Genomic DNA, 20,084 nt, shown 5'->3' on the forward strand with positions numbered 1-20,084 from the left:
ATCTTGATTCTGTTCAGGTGAGGAAATGTATCCAGGACCAGGTTATGTCTCACTTTCCCAATCCTCCTTGCAGCTAGGGATAGCCATGTCATTCAATTCTGGAAAATGAGAAATAATAGACTTTTGCTTTCCTAATAAAAAGAACAGACTTGACTGACATTGCCTCTTTTCCCCTACTTTCTGCCCTAAATACGGATAGATTTGATTCATGGAACTCTAGCAGCTATTTGGCAAGCACAAGGGAAAGATAGAAAGACCAAGCCATCCCACTGATACCGGCCCCAGCATTGCTGAGCTGCTGAAACAACACTGGCACCACCTTCCCTCAGATTTCTTATTATATGAGAAAAACATGATTTAAGCCATAGTTAGCTGGGTTCTCTTTCACTTGATGGTCAAAGCACTACTAATTGATTCGAGAGGAGAAGGGAACTGGTGTGTTGAGATATAGTTTTTTAAGTCAACTTTATATATGAAGGTTATATGAAGCAGTGGTTGAAGAAATCATGTATAAACTGTTTAAAATCAAGAACAGTGTCTAGCACATTGGAGGTGCTTAATAAATATTTTCCAAATAAATGTGGATGGATGTGTAAATCTTGCAGGATTGTTGTGGATGTAAATTGTCATGTAGCAATCCCTCAGGAGATGGTAGCTACTACTCCTTCACAATTTTGTTTCAGGGCTGTGGATGCTTGTGTTCATTGCTTCGTGCGTACCTCACTTCTGTATAATTATACACACGAAGAGAATCTTCTTAGGGTGCTCCATTGTCTTTCTAAGATGCTAAGCAAACTTAGCTACAGAGCAGTTCCTTACATTTAAAACTTGAGGACCCAAGTCCATTGTTGTCCAGTCAATTTTGACACATAGTGACCCTATAGGACAGAGAAGAACTGTCCCATAGGATCTCCCGTGGAGCGGCTGGTGGGTTTGAACTGCCGACCTTTCGGTTCGCAGCCAAGCGCTTTAACCACTGCGCCACCAGGGCTCCTAAAACCTGAGGAGATACCGATAAAACTCAGCTCCAGACCCTCAAAAGGCTGATTTGTAGAAGTATTCTTTATGAATGATGGAAAACTTCTTTCCCCCTACACTGTTACGGTGGAATTTCTGACCAAACCACCCTTGGCATAGTTTGCAAATGCCCAGCACATTAAGATAAACGTTCTAACATTTTAGTTTCCTTGGAAGTTAAAAGCAAAGGGAGGGAAAATGAGTAGATAGATTTAATAGACAATTATCTTTTTTTTTGCCAATATTTTACAACATCAACTATAATGTATTTAAACATGACTGCCTGATTTCAATTTTGTGGGGAAGGAGGAAGAGTGCTACCCACTGAGTAATTTTGAGATTTTGTTAGAAATTCCTACAGAAATTATGCAGTCTTATGGAGTACTTACTCATGGAAGACATGCTAGATTTTACCATGTTTTGTTTATTTTTGCACTAAATAATAGTCCATAAATAATAACCCAATATTAGAGATTGCAGACCTTGAAATGGCAAAGAAGTTCTGTTGGTCCATGGATTTGCACACTTTGTCCTTGGCTCCTCTCAAAGTGTGGGATTATGAGAGAGACTAGATGTGATAAGACTTAAGGGGAGAAAAAGGTTCTGGTTACTGGCAGAAATATTGCCGGAGGGAGCCGCAAACATAATAAAAAAGGATTTCTCAACTGCAGAAAAGAATTCCATCCTTTCCACCCAGACGGGCAACCCTCTGGGTGGGCTGATTTTGCGAGTCAATCAGACCCAGAGAATATGCCTAGAAATGACAAAGAATATAAATACACTTGTGTCAGAAATGTCTTTCCTGCTTTGTTGTTCAAACCTGCTTTTCTTTCTCTCTCATTTTCGTTAGTGTGTGTGTGTATCTACATATCCTTGTTTTCTCTCTTATATCAGTAACACACCATTAACTCTGGTACAGTGTAATTTTAGAAATACAGATTGCATTTATTCAGAATTATAAATGGAAAATTTGTATACTTTCTCCCTTTTTAAAAAGGTTTAGAGGTGGTTTATTTAAGAGAACATATATACACATGATAAATTTTTGTGTGTATATGTTCCATAGGCTTTTGGCAACAGTCACTTGTCAACTTAACAAATGGTCATTGAATATGTACTATGCTCAAGACATCTTGGAGTTTATAAGTTGAATGAAATGTGGTCCTTGATGCTTGAATCTTGGTGTGTTACCTTGTCCAGACCAGAAGCACTTGCTTTTTAACAAGAGGATGATAACAACCCTAGCTGCAGAGTTACCTGGGGGAGCTTGTTAAAAATACACCTGCCCAGGCTATAGCTCTCGACTTAGGGAGACTCTGATAATAGGTAGGGCCCAAGGTGTGTGTAGTTTTAACCAAAACTCTCCAAGTGAATCTGATACACAATCAGGATTAAGAAATGCCACTTTCAGCCAAAAAAGGACTAATGGCAAGAGTTCAGCCATAAGTCAACCAAGTGGATGCCCTTGAAATTTACAACATGAGCAGCTGGCTAAAGTTGCTTATAAGACTGTTTCTCTGTATTTCCACTGCTTCTGAATTGGTACTTGTTAGTCTGAACAAACCCCAGAGGACAAGGTTGGGCCCAATCTTCTCTGCAAAGCACCTGGCACAAGACCGCTGTTGAGGACTTAGGAGAGCTGCAGCAACCTCCAAAGATCACCTCCAAAGCCTCCCAAAGCACTCTGTTTTTACATCCATTGTCATACCATTGCTTGACTCTGGAAAAATGGTTGTTTGTGTAAATTTTCTCCTCCACAAGATTATTAAGTATTATAGAGTACAGGCAACCAGCCCTCTTTCTTCTTTCCACTAAAGGAACACAGTAACTCATACACAACAGCTGTTTGACAGGTGTTTTGAATTGAATTGAATCCTTCTCATCCAACCCCAAGGGTCTCATCATTATCTACCTATCTAGATACACAAACATACATAAATGTATATTTTTAAAATATTTCAATCGCACAAAAGAATATATAACATACATAAGCAAGAAAGAACAATAAAACAAGCTCCCACAGGCCCACCTCCCGCTTTATGAAATAGGACATTGCTAATACCTTTGAGGTCCCCTGTTGAACTAGATTCTTTTGAACAGTAACATTCTTCCGAAATTTAAACCAGAATGCATAAATTCACTCATTGATTGCATTCATTCATTCACTTGGCAGACATGCCCACTAAGTGTCATATACGATGTAGACGGTGTAGTTATTTCTGCTGCTGGAGGGAGGGATTATCAAAAAAGTGACATAAACTCATATCTCTAGAAGCCTTTGCTGGAAGCGATTCCAATCCAGCCTGGCCCGTAGGAGCGGGCGTGGTTTCTGCGTGAGGACACTTTGAGCTGAAACTACCCGTCCCGGCAGTCCGCGGGGCGAGTGGGAGGAGCCGGACCGGGGGCGGGGGCCGGCAAGAGGGGGCATTGTGTCCGGGAGCGCGGAGCTGCATTTGTCTGCTCGAGGTGCTCGCCGAGCGAGCGTTGTGGTCGCTGGCCGGGGGCTGCGAGTGTCAGCGGCGGCCGCGGCCCCAGCGACTGACCGAGTAGGAGGGACCACGCGCCTGCTCGCCGCGATCGCTGGCAGGGGGCAGTGTGCAAGTGGAGCAACATGCAGATAGGCGCCCGGCGCCCTGACGACCCCTCCCGAGGAAAAGAGGCCGGGGCTGTGCTGGCGCGGCGGGGAGCATGAGAGAGGCCGGGGGGCGGCTTGGCTCCGAGCGCTGCTAGGGAGCGGCGCGCGCTGCACACTCGCCGGGGCGCGGAGGAGGGCGGGCAGCCGGGCAGGTCGCGCTAGCGGGCAGGAGCCTGCCGCCAGGAGCTGTTCTGATTGCCGACGCGGACGCAAGGGGCCCGGAGCAGCCCCCGGCCCGCCGCCAACATGGGCAACGCGGGGAGCATGGATTCGCAGCAGACCGATTTTAGGGCGCACAGCGTGCCTTTGAAGCTGCCAATGCCCGAGCCAGGTGAACTGGAGGAGCGATTTGCCATCGTGCTGGTGAGTGCGCGGCGGCAGAGGGGTGCGGAGACCCGGGATCCCCGGCCGGGCGGCGCAGCTGACCCCCGCCCTCTCCCTTTCTCCCAGTCCTTGGAACTAGCCTCCAGTCCGACGGAAGAGGCTCCTACCTTCCCCATTGTGGCCTCTCCCGCCTCACTCCTTTCTCCCCTTCTCGGGCCCCCCTCTGCCCTCTCGGGGTCCCAGGATGGAACTGGGGGCTCGGGAGGGCTGCCCAGCCAGCCCCGAACCCATTGTCTGGCTAGAGAGGCACCTCGCAGCGCGTGTGCCGGGGAGGTGCAGCGTGGGTGTGAAGGGAAGGTGGCGTGGGCCCGGGAGGCGGGGACGGCGAACTGCAAAAGCTTTTTGTTTAAAGAAAAATTATCCCCGCAAACCCCAAGCTCCTGTGTAACGTCCCGGGGGCGCCCAGCCCCTGGCCTGCGGGGTCCCCCGCCAGATGGGCGCATGTGGCCGGCCGCAGGCGCCGCGCCAGGAGGTGCGCCAAGGCGAAGTTGGAGGACGGTCGCCGCCGCTTTGCTAAGGGAAGCTCCCCCGAAAGGAAAAGAGAAGGAAACCCGCAGCAGCGCGGCGCCCCAGTGTCTAAGCGAGGACCGGGGCATCTGAAATCCAGCTTCGCTTCTGCGCGTTCTCTTGGTCTTAAATATTAAGCCACAAAAATGTGCAGTTTTGTGGGGACGTGTTGCGAGCTGTCCTGACTCCACAGGCGACCCCCTCCCCCAGACACCCAGACAAGTCCCCCGCTCCCTCCCGCGTTCCGTTTCTCTCAGCTTTCCAGCTCCTCAAATTTGAGACTCCCTTCTTTCTCCCTTTCCTGCTGGAACTAAGTTTCTGGGCCACTCCCAGCCAGGGCCTGTCAGTGCTGTGAGCTCAAGAGGGTGTGGTGACCTCCCCCTTGCCCCAGCCGGGGTCTGTACTGCAGTTGTCCCCAGACTTCGATTTTTAGTGCCCTAGCCTGTTTTAAGGGATATCAGGAGGGAAATAGGCAAGATTGGATGCTTTCCTATTCCTCGCACTTGTACATTTCCCTAGCTTTCCTTTTTCTTAGCTGGTTACCTACAAACACTCCAGAAGACTAGGCAGCAAAAGAAACTTGTGCTCAAGGCAGCCAACATTTTGCGCTGCCTGTTTTTTTTTTTTTTTTTTTTGACAGGAAACCTCATCACTTTGGAAAAGAACCTGAGTCGTTGAACAAGATCAAAAACTGGTTTTCTGAGGTTGAAGCACAGATTGGGACATTTAAATTGTCTTTCTTCAGGTCTTTAAAAAGGGCTGGTTTGGTATGGGGAATGATGTTCTGGAAGACAGGTTAGCTTTGTGTTCTTTGGGAGAACAGAGGCCACAAGCGTTGTCACATCACCGGGAAACTCCGTCTGGTCTGTGTGGCAGTTGGGGAGATAGATGAGGTTGCCTGTCTTACTTTGCATCTTCTGTGATGGTCCACAGCTGCTCCCACCTTTGTGCAAGATGGGGCACTCTGCAATGAAACAGCATAGGCTTAGTTACTTCTCAAGGCATCCTGGGTGCATTCTTGACCTGTCTTCCCAGAGACAAACATTTTTGTTCAAAATCCTCTGTCTACCAGGCATATGGTTCTTACCTCCTGGCTCTGTGTGTGTGAGTGAATGATGGTAGTGAAAGGACCAGTGACACAGGGAAACCAGCGCAGTAGCAGCAATAATGATAATAATGATGCAATTAAGTTCTGCTTCACTAGGAAAGTCACTTTGCATGAGCTTTCAGTTACTCTGTTGATTGATTACACACGGTATGAATTAATCTTTAGAAAAATGTCATGATGTTAACATGGTAGGTTTGTAGTACTGTTAAGTCTAGCAGGCACCAATTTAGTGTGTAGGCATTTATGATCGTACATCCCACGTTCCTTAGAGTGGTGCTGGTTTGCTGTGGCTACTTTTACTCTACTGTGCATCACACGTAGTTGCTGAGTGTGTTTACACTACTTTAAATCTTAAAAAAAAAAAGCCCTGCAAACAAACAAAAAACAGGCTGACCTTTTATGAATAGAGATAAAGCTTTTGGGAGAGTCTTGGCTTGGGGCCCTTCTTGCTAGGGACCCTTGGCGTGTGTTTTGATTTACTCTGCCTAATCAACTCTTCTTGCTCTTTGCAAACCCGCAACAGGTGTTAAAAGGAAATCCTCCTGAATTATATCTACAGGCTGATAGAACTAGGAAGTTAGGGCAGTTTCTCTTGTACTCATTTTTTTTCCTAATGCCATACATATGATGCTCTTAACGTTGCTTTTCTTCATGAAGTACTTAAGAAATCAACTCAAACCATTTAATTCAGGAGATAAGCTGAAAGTACAAGTTTTTGATGCCAGCTTTGTTAGTATATGGAGGAATTCTCTACCCATAGACAGTGGGAGTCCTGTTGGTATCGTTGATGCTAGTTTTGTATTCTTCCATAATAAAGATTACATATGTGTTTCAGGAGGAAAACTAAGTAGTAATACGTACAGGAAAGTTATAAGCATTTCCTTGAAAGCATGGCTTACACCAGTAATTAATAAATAATTTCCAGAATGGAAAACAAGTCATCCCAACCCCCAAGCTCTAGAATAGTTAAAGCCTTAGGAAAGAGTAAATAAAAATTAAAATGAAAGCCTTAGAAAAGAGGACCAACCTACTCAAGGGCTGTGCCCTCCATCAGTGTGCAAGGGTTAACTTGTAAAAATTAGTTGGTATCAATGAGAAAGGGGAAAAAAGAGAGGAGAACATAAAAGACTACTGAATTAAGATCAGTGTAGGGTTAAACTTTTAAAAGTAATAATTTTTTAATAGGAAAAAAATGAGATTTTAAAATTAGAGATTTGCGCTACTAGCTTCCTGTAAGTAATGACTAGTAAAAGTTGGATCCAAACCTTAGGAACTTAATGTTCCTAAGGAGAAGGAGTCATTCCCTTCCCCCAACCCCGAAGTTGTCTTCAGCATTATTGTAATAATAGTTATAAAACATATATTTAAGAGAAAAGATTACTACCTCCATGTACACAGTGAACCATTTGACATCTTGTACTTACCTTTCAGGTAAAGTTTATAAGGTGATGTGTGTGTATATGTGTATGTATACACGTGTGTGATATTTTTGTTACTGTCTTCATTGGAAATGTTTTGTGCGTTATATACTCAGACGTCTAATTCAATCTTTGTTTCTTTAGGGTGTATGTATTTTACAGGTAACATCATTAGCCTGAAATTTTTCGTGTGGCTCTCCATTATATTTATTAAACATTTCTAATTGTTGGAGATATGTGTGTGTATGGGTGTATGTATAAGAAGATCTGGTGGTCCAATGGTTAAGTGCTTTGCTGCTAACCAAAAAGTTGGTGATTGGAACCCACCAGCCCCTCCACAGGAGAGAAGACCTGGCAATCTGCTCTCATAAAGATTTCATCCTAGGAAGCCCTATGGGGCAGTTCTGCTCTGTCCTGTAGAGTCTGTGAGTTGGAATTGACTCGACGGCACACAACAACACATGTATGTGTATGTGTATGTATATGTATATCTGTATATTGTCCTTTATTTTCAAAGACGATGCTATCGAGGTGATTCTTGTTGGGTGTGGTGAACAACTGATTTCTTTTTTCAAGAATACCTCTTTCTACTTTAGATACTTTATAATATTGTTCACTAATTTTTGGCTTGCAGTTACTGTTTGCAACTTAAAATGTAAGTCCACCAATGCCTTTGTGTAGGAGCTGTCCTAAGCAATTCTTTCCTTGAATTTCAGAGGAAAGGATAATTTTAAGTCCTCTGTTTTAGCTGCTGTATCTCTGTGCCATATCAGATATCAAGCAGCTCTGCTAATAGATTTAAAACAACAGATTAGGAAGTAATGGTTTAGGGCAGTATTATCTCATGTTTGATGCTGGGAACTGCTTTGGTATCCGATTAAACTGAGTCAGTTTCCTTTTCAGTTTCTATTCTTGCCCTGGGGTTGAATGTAGTCATTTTGTTTGAGGAGGAAGTGGGAACATTTTTTGAGTACCTACTGTGAGTCAGACCCTATGCTGGACACTTCTGACATGTTCTTATTTAATCCAGTTATCAGCAGCATTATCCCAAAACCAACCCATTGCCACTGAGTGGATTCCAACTCATAGGGACCCTATAGGACCGAGTAGACCTGCCCCATAGGGTTTCCAAGGCTGTGATCTTTACAGAAGCAGAATGCCACATCTTTCTCCCATAGCAGCATTATAGAAGAGGAAATACAGTTTCCTTAAATGCCTGAAGTCATAATGTCTCTATAATAACCAAGCTTGGAGTTTAACCTAGATTTGGATCTCTGCTCCCGCCTTCCCATCCCTAGGCTTTAGAGCTAGTAAGGGGGGGAGGGGGAGGACTAACAGTAAAAGTGATATTAAAAAACAAAATTCCTATATCTGGTAAACACACTTCAAACTGTACCGTTGGCAGAAATTTCTTAAAAGTTATGGTTGCTCGGTGACTAAAGTAAAGTGCATTTGATGTTTCCCTTTGGATATCAAACATTTTTCCATGTTCATTGTGCATGGAGTTAAATATTGAATGGGTCTAAAATTCAGTTTTTTCTTTAAAGACAGACTCAAAATACCTTGGTTGGGAAGTTTAGGTTTTCCAAATCAGGAAAGAGACAGCCTGTCATTGAAATGCATACACGCCAAATGTAATTACTTATGAAAGGGACAAGGAAGGTCAAGTTTTAACATTTAAGTTTATTTCCCACTGCAAAATGCTGTTTGCTTTCAACCACTTCCAAGGAGAGTGCTTGCTATGAAGTTTGTTTAGCAGATGGGTGGTAGGAGTGTAGTTAGGCCATCAGATGTGTGCTAATTTGTTTTCTCACAGCCTTTCTTCAGTGCTGAGGGAAAGGAGGTTGAGAAGAGGGATTGAATGTGAACCATTACTGTCTCATCCTGGGTAGAGCTGTTTTATTCTCCAGAGTGGGAATATGTGCTTATCATTATTATCAAGGTATGTTTTTTTCCCCCTAATACCAGTAAAAGCCTTAAAAATATACTGGGGTATTTAGGATGGACAGTGATCAAATGAAATTCTCTGAATGCAAATGTTTAGCTCCAGTGAGAGACAGGCAGCAAGTGTAAACTGATGAAATCTGGGGAAGAAAAAGTCTGTATGCCCTTAAATCCTTAAATGATAAGAATTATTTTTACCTGTGGCCTCTCATTTAGCAAAGATGATTGGCCTGGGAGGCAGGAGACCTCATTTCTGGAATCATATCTTCTGCAACAGCTTGGGAAAATTAAAGTCTTCTGGCTCTTGTTTTTCCTCAAATGATATTTGACCCAATTATTAGGATAGTCTTGAGGATTAAATAAAATGATGGCACTTGAAGTGTAAAGCGTCCAGAATATATTGTAGTCCATTAGTCGACTTCAAACTTTGAAGAGATTTTGTGTAGAAAATGGTGTAGCTATGATCTGTGTGGTCTGGAGAGTAGAATTCCCCAGGGTCAGTGAATGAAAGTTACATAAGCGTAAGAAAGAATATTCTAACATTTAGAGTTGTCAAAAAGGTGGAATTTGCCTTGTCAGAAAGGGTAGTGAGTTCTGCAGTAGAATTGTTCAAACAGAAGGTGTGTGAAAAATGCTGGAGATTGGAAGGTTTTTCCTCACTCCAACCTATAGCGACCACGTCTTTAGCTTGAAAGATGTCCTCCTTGAGGTGAGTCTGCCACCTGCAGGTTCTAGACACAGACTTACAGTACCTGAGAGGTTGGGAAGTATCTCCAGGTAAGCCCCTTTTGAGCCCAGGGAGGTAAAAAATAAAGTATAGGCTCATGTTCTGGAAATTGATTAGATTTTGTAAAAAACTGTTGTCTGAAGGGCTTGGTCCTAATAAACTATGCTTCTCATACTTAGGGCTGGGGGAAAAGGAAAAGGTGAAATGGACTCCCTGGTTCTCAAAATTGTAGCAAGTAATAGATGTAATAAAAGTGGCTGCCAAAGTACTGATTCCACGATTGTCCCTGTTTGGCACTAGTACCTGGAGTCCTCTCCGGAACAAAACAGTGACTCCATATAAAAGACCAAACTGTAAGAACTTAGGAGGGAAGGTGGGTTACAACCTGTTCAGCTGTTTGGCAGATCCTCTCTTGTAGAGTGGCTCTTTGGTGAGACTCTGTCCTTGGTTATAACCCCCCCGCCCCATTAGTTAGCAGGGAATGTCAGATTTTCTCCTCACAAGAAGTGTATCTCCAGGCTTTGGGTTGATAACGGTTTCTTCTTAGCACTCACCTCCTTCAACACTGGAGCGTTATCTCATCTCTCCTCCTCCCTTTAAAATGATGTCTGTTCATACTGCAGAGTCCTGGTGGCACAGTGGTTAAGAGCTTGGCTGTTGAACAAAAGGTTGGCAGTTTGAGTCTACCAGCTGCTCCTTGGAAACCCTATAGGGCAGTTCTCCTCTGATCTATAGGGTTGCTGTGAGTCAGAATCGACTCGATGGCGATGGGTTTTTACAGATATTCACAATGCAGGGTGATCTTCTTTCCCCTCCTCAGTTTCCCATTCTCTCCAGAACCCCCTCTTTCTTTCCACACTCTTAAAAAACAAAAAACATGACCAGTAGCTTCAGAGCTCACGGGTAGCCGCCTTATCACAAACTTTCTGCAGTTTCTAGGACATACCAAGGCTGTTTGCCTGATCACATCTTCAGTGTTCTTGTGCACCCTGTAACGACTTTAGTGACTCTTATTTCACGTGCAACTTTAGTCCACTCTTTTCTTTGCTAAAGAAGGTTTGTTGCATTTATAAGCCCACGTATCCATTGCCTCAGATGCTGAAAGCCTTGAGGTGTTTAGACCCTGCTATCTCCAGGGGTAATCTCACTTGACTGACTTCTGTGCAGTAGATGATGCCTCTGGCCTAGTTTATCAAAAAGACTTGTTGGCCTTAGGAAAGGTGTCAAATAGTTCTCGTTTTTGGCCACGTGCCTGGTGCTGGGGCGCTAAGATGTGATTGATGGTGCCTGACGATATCTGACATTTCACCTGTCTTAAGTCCAGTCTTGGTTTGAGGATTTGCTCAGGAACCTGACTTCTTTTCCTTGTTGTCCATCGAAGTTTGGCAGATCACCTTACTTATTTAAGGCAGAATGATGAAGGGATTGATAGTCTAAAGCAGAGGTTTTCAAACTTGGTTGCACACTGATGTCATCTGGGGAGCTTGGAAAAAAAGGAGGCTTGGTTCCCACTGCCAGAGATTCTGATGAATTTGTCTGGATGTGACCTGAGCATCAGAATTTTTAAAAGCTCCCTAGGAAGTTCTAATATGCAACCAAGATTGAGAACCACTGTGATGGAGGAGTGCTTTCCCCTCCCTTTTCTTTCTCATCAGCTCCTAAAACCAGAGTGAGAAAAGTAGATGAGAGTAGAGAAGGAATTGTTTAATAGGCAAGAGAAAATTTGGAGGAATTAGGCAAAGTTGAGAAGAGTTAAAAGAAAAAAAATTAAAAATATTTGATTCAACCAAAAGCAACCAGATGAGAAATATAGAAGAAATGGAACACAGTATGTTGAACGGTAAAGAGATTCATTTAACTGTTTAAGGAATGAACATCAAATAATCAAATGAAAATTGCAGAGAAAATTCTTCTATATATTGTAGCTAACGATGAGGTGTGCTTCTGGAGTAGTCAATAAATCAATTGTATTTTTGTTCAGGCCTCTCCATTCGCAAGTCTAATTGTTTGTTGGTTCAGTGCAGGCCTTTTGCTTTGATCTCTGGTTTTACCACTTACAGAGACTTGATGAGCTTGGCTTCCTGGAGTGAAATTCAAATACACTTGTAAAATGTAAACAACACTCATTTATTAAGAATCCTATAAACAAGGCAAATTGGCAAGCTTATATGAGCAATTAGCTTTGAGAATAGAAAGATAAATAGAATGCTAGGTGAAGAATGAGCTGATTGTTCTCCAAGGAAGACTCTAGTCATTTCTTTATCAGTTATAACATCAGCAAATAGAAATTTATCTTACATAATCTTTTAGCATTAGTGGTTTGGAGGTTGAGGACAGTGTATGTGGTTTTTTGGAGCTGTGAGAATAGAAGCCATTATTGTCTCCTTTTCATCTAGAAACTTCAATAAACCTTTCAAGAAAATGTGGGTAGTTAGTTTATAACCAGATAAAACTTTGTAGTAATTGGGAACAGGATGAGAGAAGGTATGGATTTGCTGGGCAATGTTAAAGGCTGATGGGTTTTATTTTGGTAGGGAAGGTAAAGAAGATGACTATTTTACAGTGGCAGGCAAAGTGAAAATAATTTCATCTGCCCTCAGTGCATGTTACTATTATTTTTGATATAAAATAGGGAAACATTATGATAACTAATGGCAGGAAAAGTTGGATGTAACGAGATTAGATTTGCACCATGACAACTCAGTTTGCCCAGTGAGTTAAGTACCTCCAGATGTCTTATTTCTGAACGTTGGGGACCTAAATTCAGAGGTGATGAATCAGGTGAATAGTTTTATAGGTTAGCTTCAATTCCAGCTATTTCAATCCCCAATATAGTCTCTTTTGTGGTTCTCCCAAGGAAACTTTCCCTTTTTAGTGATGGTAGGGTATCTAGCCTAGTATCTAGACTAATCTGGATTCTTTATTCCTGAGGACTTCTGCCTGGTGAATCTAGGATGTTATTGCAGTGTCAATGTCTTGGGAGCAGGGTGCCATAAACTTGGAATTGGTGATTCCCTGGGCCTTATCACAAAATTCTTATTCTACTGCCAACTACTCAGGCCATCCAGATGTGAACCGGGAGAGTCCATTTAGAACTGCGTGGTCTCCAGTGTTTGTGGAGCCATTCAGCTTGTCAGTGTTCAGCCTTTCCAGTGTCCTTTCACAGTAAATGTTCTGAGTCTCAGGGTTGGCTTTTGGAAAACATTTGTTTAGTTTAGAAATCTCTGGATTATCTGGGAATTTACCAGGTCCTAGTTCTGGTGGCACAGTGGTTAAGCTTTTGGCTGTTAACCAAAAGGTCAGCAGTTCGAATCCACTAGCTGCTCCTTGGAAACCCTATGGGGCGGTTCTACTCTGTCCTATAGGAATGCTATGAGTCAGAATTGACTCAATGGCAATGGGATAGTCCTCACACAGCAATGGGTTTGGTTTTTGGTTTTGATTTAGTCCTCAATTTGAACCCTGGTGGTGCAGTGGTTAAGAGCTCCGGCTGCTAACCAGAAGGTCAGCAGTTCGAATTCACCAGCCACTCCTTGGAAACCCTATGGGGCAGTTCTACTTTGTCCTATAGGGTCGCTATGAGTCGGAATCAACTTGATGGCAACCAACGGGTTTTTGGTTTTGGCTTAGTCCTCACTTAACTGGAGTGGTTTTTTAAACATTATCTATATTTTATTTCACCAATTATCAGAAATTCCAAGGTTGGTTTCCTCTAATTTTTGTATCGATAATGGAGAAATTAGAAAAATATTTCCGTTGTTGTTGTTCTTTGGAATGCTCTGTCCTAATGATCCTTTAAAAAAAATTGTTTATCGAAGGAGAATATAGATAAAAAGGGGCCCATGTAATACATTCACAGCTTGATTAATTTTCACAAACTGAACACATCGTTGTAACTAGCTCCCAGATCAGGAATCAGAGTTTCATCCTTGATGTTATTGTTTTTTTTTTTTAACTTTTAAAATGTGGTTAGACTTGGCGCCTTGCCTCCTGAGCCACTGTCGCTCACCTGAATTTACTTTCGGAGTGGTCAGATTTACTGTAAGAAAGTAGGCCACAGGGTTGGACTTGTGGTCTAATTCTAAATGACTTTAGCTGTGAGGTTTCCACCACTTCCTTTGAGATATTTCCTCAGTCCAAGTAGGCTTAACCATTAGTAAATATTGATATTACAGCGTCTTTCTGTTGCTTTTAGTTGTCTCACCATTGGTAACCCTAATGGTATTTTTTTTTTGTGTGTGTGTGTGTGTAGTATTCCTCTTTTTCATAATACTCAGAAGGGGACATTTTGATTTGTGTTTCTAGAGTAAAACATGAACAGGGATGGATTTCCGCAGTGAAAACGAGCATTTGCAATTTGGGCTTCAATACTTGGAATTAAACACTCATAGATAGATGTTGTCTGTATTCCCTCTCAAGCCTTTAGCTGTTTTCATCTTTCTTGATAACTCTTGAATATTGAAAGTGGTTATAGTTCTTGGTAGTTGCAGTTGCGTTGATCCAGACTTTTGGTGATCTCATATGTGTAGAGTAGAACTCCTCTGTAGGGTTTTCAAGGCTGTGACCTTTTGGAAGTTGATCGCCATGCCTGTCTTGCCAGGTGCCTCAGGGTGGGTTCGAACTGCCAACCCTTCAGTTGGTAGTCGAGTGCTTAACCGTTTGTGCCACCCAGGGACTCCATATTGAAAGGTATAAGTTTGTGAGTTTCAATCTGGTTAAATTTTCCCATCACAGCCCATTAGATCCCATTTTAGGGACTCTTTGGCAGGGCTTCAGACTGGCTTGTTTAGGTGAGAACCCCTGCTGGGAATTTGCATTTCCACCCCAGATATACTGAATCATAATCTACATTTTAACAAGGTTCCCCTGGTGATTCTTACATATAATAAATTTTGAGAGCCACTGCTCTACTAGTTGTTCTCAGACTTGGTCCCAAACCAGCAGCATTAGCATCACTTGGAAACTTGTTAGAAATGCAGATTCTCAGCAGGGTTTCAGTCCGCAGGGCGAAGGAATTGGTTCCCAGCCCTGCTCTTTGGCTGTGTTTCTTGTTAATGGGTTACCTTCCTACTCTTCTCACTGACGTCTGTATCCCTCCCCAGCTTTCTCATCAAGGCCATCAACAGCCCAGCCCAGAACGCCTCCTCTTCAGTTTCATTACAGGGCCCTGACTTGGAGTTTGCTTTACTCCTGTCCCCAGAACTGAACCTCATTTTCCCAACTTTAAATCTTTTCTTACAGTGGTTCCCCTGCATAGAACGTGCTCCCTTTGCTTCTCTGCTTATTGAAATTATGTCCAGTCTTCAAGACTCTTCTCAAATTCTCCCTCTCCCAAGTCCCCTTACAGGCCCACAGCAGCTTGAGGGAGATGGGAAAAACAACTCTCCTTTCTTTAATCTCTATAGTATGAATTATCTGTCTTACTCATGAGGCATTTGATTGAATATTACCCTGTGTGAGGTGTGATTGTAAAATGAGGGGATGCTTTTATGGGTGGCTTTGTAGTCACTCATCACATTCTTAGCCACTTGTGTGTGTCCTTGTTTATCTCCCAGTTCACATTGTGGGCTCCTTGAAGGCAAGGATCATATCTTACAGGTCCTGGCAGCTTTTGCTTATCTAGCTCAGTGCTTGGTCCAGAGAAGGCTCTTAGCAGATAATGACTGACCGACTTGATAAAAATGGTGCCCACTGAAACAGGATTGGAAATTGAGTAGCTGCTCCAACAACCAATCTAACTGGCCATACTGGGCTGACTGTTAATTGCACATAACTTGCCTTTGTGTTGAAATGATGCTTTGTCATAGATTCTTGCTCATCTTGGTATCTCCCCATATCACTTGATTCTAGCTGTTGCCCAAGAATACTAAACATCCAGAGATAACAAGTTGGCATCATTCTTCACTTGACTCCTTAGGGAAGACTTGTGAATTAGCAGAAGAGGAGGAGGCCAGTTGAAGTAGCCAGAGAAAATCAGGGCTTTGCCACTAACTGCTAAGGCAGACTGGGATGTCATGATGTACTGTCGCCAAGTGAGTGGACAGCACAGTAGGAAAGGACTTCTCAAAGTAAGATGTCCTTCATGATATTTTCTTTTTTATTTGGAGGGAAGCAAGTTTAAGTGAGCGGCATTCCTTATTTTGGCATTTCGGTGCTTCACTGTTTGCAGAGTGCCTTTAAATATGTTACCTTTTGTGATCCTGAGAGTTTTTAATAAATAGGCAAATCGGGCATGAGGGTATGTGGCTTGAAGTTATGCAAGGTGATAAGGTTTATGAACCAATTTTAGGTCTTTGCACTAAAACACCAGGGGGCATTCACTGTAAAATAATGATGATGATTACGTTCTCTCTCATATATGTTATGTGCTTTGTATATGTTATCTGTTGCCCATGTCAGTCCTTCAAGGTTGGTATTCTCTTGCTTCTACTAAAGAGACGGTGGAGCTCAGAGTGATAAAGTGGTTACTACCAAATGATAGAGGTGCACTTGGCTGCTAACCACAAGCTTGGCAGTTAGAACCCACCCTGCAGCTCTGCAGGATGGAGATCTGGCTCTGAAGGAGAAAATCCCTGCAGGAGAAAGACCTGGAAATCTACTCCCATAGATTACAGACAGGAAAATCCTATGGGGGCAGTTCTGCTGTCACATGGGCTCGCTATGAGTTGGAATTGACTTGATGGCACCCAATAGCAACAACAGCTTATGGTCCAAAAATATTTATTGAGCACTTAGTATGTGCCAGGCAGTGTTGTAGGCACAATAATTTGATGTCAAGGAGCTTACAGTCTAGTGAGGGAGGAGGCAATTGGGGGAGCCAGACATGAAAGGGGTAAACAGAAACATGTATGAAACTCTTCAAATGCCGTCTAGGTTAAGATCTGAGTGATGAGGAGCAGGCAGCCAGTGTGTGAAGATCAGGAAAGAGCTCTCAGACAGAAGGAGCAGCCAGGGCTTGGTTTGTTTCTCCCCCTGCTGGCTCAGTGTGGGGTTCTGCGGACCCTGGAACAAATGAAGGGAACAGCATGTCGGTTGTTATCAGCCCAGTCAGCTTTAGACCTTGCCTTTGTGGAAACCTGTAGGTAGAGGCACAGGGGTCTATTTCCTTTGACTGTGTCCTAACAAAGCCATTTGTTTTAAGTAGGCTTTATGCAGTCATAATTCTGCCACTTAATTAAATTCAAATGATTTTTAATGAATAATCATTTTATACAGTTTGAGAATGGAGAACCTGACTTGTGTGAACAGTGCCTCTTCTGAATAAAGGCATTCTCAAGGCTGGTACGTAGAGTGGTCCAATTTTTCTGCTTGAAGCCATAGGTTTTCCTGGGGCAGGCAAGGTAGAAAGAAATTTCATTACTGTAACTTGGCTGCTAGCTTGTGCTCAGATCTTCCCCCTCCTTTTTTCTTATCCTTCCTATTTTTAATTTTTATTTTAAGGACCATACAAGAATTTTATATAGAGATTCGGTTCTAAAGTTATAAGTAAGATAAAATTTGGGCTTAGTAAAAATTATCCCTAAGATCCCTTAGATTGCCCATAAAAGTATGATTCTGGGTATATAACCCTAGATGATGTTGTTAGGTGCCATTGAGTTGGTTCTGACTCATAGCGACCCCCATGTACAACATAACCCTAGATAGTAATTCTTAAAGCATGTTAAAATTTGAGAACCCCTAAAGGAGAAGTCACAAAAGAAAAGTCCACATGCAGATGTCTGGGAATGACCGTTCTTTCTTTAACTCTAACATCTAAAAGCTCTAGTAATGGACGGAGGATTATAAAACCTTCTTGCTTGTTTAGGTACTTACTCCATTTGGTATCATATTCGGCCTCTAAGTCTGTATTAATGTGTTTGTTTCTGGTGACTGTTAAAGGCAGCCTACAAATCAAATATGAGTTTGGTGCATGTATTGTAATAATAGTAATAGATCACTTATTGTGCATTTATTTAATCATTCAGTAAACATGAAAGGTAGCTCAGGAAACCTGAAAGGCAAGTATCATCCTGGTTTCATATATAAGAAACTCAGGATTAGCGATATTAAGGAACTTACCAGGGGACAGACATTTCTAGTCGGTAAGGGAGTTGAAAATCAAACCCTGTTGACTCTAAAGCTGTGTTCCTAACATACTGTTTTGATTCCCAATGACAAAAATAAAATACTTCAAAGTAACTTGAAAGCCCTGTGAGGGCAAGTTCAACATATTTGAGCATGTATTCATTTTGTTGGTATATGCCCTGAACCAATAGTAACTATATACATTTTTAAAAAGAAATTTAAGTTAAAATAAGAACTGGATGAATAAGCCACTGTCCGCTGTTGAAATAGTAAAGGCCAAATAAACTTGTGATCAAACTGGCTTTTTCTAGTAACAGTTGTCCCCTGAAGGCTTTCTGAAGGCTCTCTTTCAGACAACTGTCTCTGAACCTTTGTTTTTTTTAAATGTCTCTAGTAAAATGACTGTGTTGTTATAGCTTGAAGGCTATGTAGTAAGCCTTTTACTCCTTAGCGATAACCCGTAGACTTTGACTTCGTTGTGAGGGGAACAACTGTTATTATCTTGCGTTAGTAGGCCTTATGTTGGGGTTTGCTTGTTTTTAAAAAACAAATCCCATGTAAGTCTATTCATTCATTCAACAAATATTTTGTTTGGTTGTTTGCTCCAAGCCAAGCACTGTTAGGATGCTGGGACACAAAGGCGAATAAAGCATCCTCTCTACCTTTGAGGAGTTAACTGCCTGGTGGAATATAGGCATGGAAATGAAGATTATAGGATTTTAAAAGGCATTTGTTATATATGTATGTCTGACGTATATAATGTGCTGTAGGAGGAACCCTCAAAGTTAAGGTCTTAGAACATTTCAGGCTAAACTGATAAATCTGGAAAATTAATTTGGCTGAAAGCTGTAATCCATAAAGTATAGATGAAAATGCTTAAAGATCTGGTATCTCTGTGTGTCAGTGTGTGTGTCAGTGTGTACAGACAGCTTGGAGCAATCCAGTAAAGAGCACTACTACTGAGAGAAAGCCCTTCAGGTGGTAGAGGATTTGACCCTGAAGAATAATAGACTAGGAGGCTTACTCTTTTAAGTTACAAGTTATCAGAAACTGAGTTCTCTACATATACTTTGCTAGAAAGCTTGTAGTCCTTTCTTCAAAGCTTGTTGTAAGAAGTGTTAGCATTGAACCTCATGGAAGGGCATGTTAACCAAGCTATTAAAGGCTTAGTGTAAAAGAAAAAAAAAGCTTTCTTGTGAGCATAGGCTTTGGAATTAGATCTGAGTTTGAATCAGCACTTTGCTGCTTACTAGATGAGTGATCTTTTAAACTGGTTAACCACATCTGTCACAGGAGCTCTTTGGGTTATTGTGAAAAGTAAATGGCGTTGCTTTGTATACTCCAGTTTTAGCCCCAGGTGTAAGTACTTCACAAAAAGTGGTAGTTCTAATTATTTTGTAGCTTTTTTATTTGACTTTATTGAAGCACTGGCTTTAGGGTCCAGGTTGTAGACTCTAACGGGACTTCAGTGTACCTCACAGGTACCCTTAGTTAAATCGTCATCAGACTCACATGTGAAGAATAACAAGCAAACAGTGGTCCCAGAGTGCCCATGCTTGAGTTGATGGTAGCTTGTCCTTGCTATTCTTGCCTTAAGATGGCACTTACTGATCTGTTTTGATTAACATTTCCAAAGGTCGGCTCTGTGTATGCAGCCTCTACTTGGATATTTTATCTTGACTCCTGTATATTTTGTGCCTTCTAGAAAATCTAGAAAAGACCCTGGTGTTTCAGGGCATTGGACTGTTCCATTTCAGAGCCTTATTGGAAGTGTGTTTTCATAATCGGAGCTGTGTACAATACTGTGACCATTAAGCAGCTAGTTCACGTGAGAAAATACATTCAAGGTCGTGACCATCTGAGCCTTGAAGAAACTGCTGTTGAAGTTTTGTTTGGCTTCAGCTCCATTCTGGGATGGATGGAGACATTTGGACTTCATTCTAAATTCCAATAATGGCAAAAAAAAGGGATTTGTATAACTTTTGTTGAGATGACGTTCTGTTTGATTTGATTGAGATAAGAGGATTATTCAGTGAAAGTTGTGTGGTTTCAAATCAAGAATACAATGACATGTGACTTGATCTAGGAGACAAAGTAAATAAGTCGTTACAGGTTACGTACCCCCAGTGATCGCTTCAAGTGATCGCTTCTTCTATTTTCTTCCAGAATGTTCCATCTTAGTCTTTTTGGCTTACGCCTGACACAGTTAATCTTGGTACCACCATCCAGAAATGAAAGCCAGAATTTTCTGAAGACACTTTCACACACTCTTCTTTTTTA

General features: G+C 42.2%; 1 protein-coding gene across 3 annotated transcripts in view; it reads left to right on the forward strand.

Annotated features, from left to right (window-relative positions):
* Positions 1-3,840: 3,840 nt before the first annotated feature.
* The window catches only part of FMNL2 (formin like 2), a 341,516-nt gene continuing 325,272 nt past the window's right edge, over positions 3,841-20,084 (forward strand). For all 3 annotated transcript variants that reach the window (XM_023730404.1, XM_023730402.1, XM_023730403.1), the window contains exon 1: positions 3,841-4,015. In XM_023730404.1, the coding sequence (XP_023586172.1) occupies positions 3,899-4,015 (117 nt within the window). In that variant the 5' untranslated portion in view covers positions 3,841-3,898. The remainder of the gene's footprint in view (positions 4,016-20,084) is intronic.

Source organism: Trichechus manatus, unplaced genomic scaffold (assembly GCF_000243295.1).
Source record: "Trichechus manatus latirostris isolate Lorelei unplaced genomic scaffold, TriManLat1.0 scaffold00036, whole genome shotgun sequence".
In the NCBI taxonomy this organism is placed as follows: Eukaryota; Metazoa; Chordata; class Mammalia; order Sirenia; family Trichechidae; genus Trichechus; species Trichechus manatus.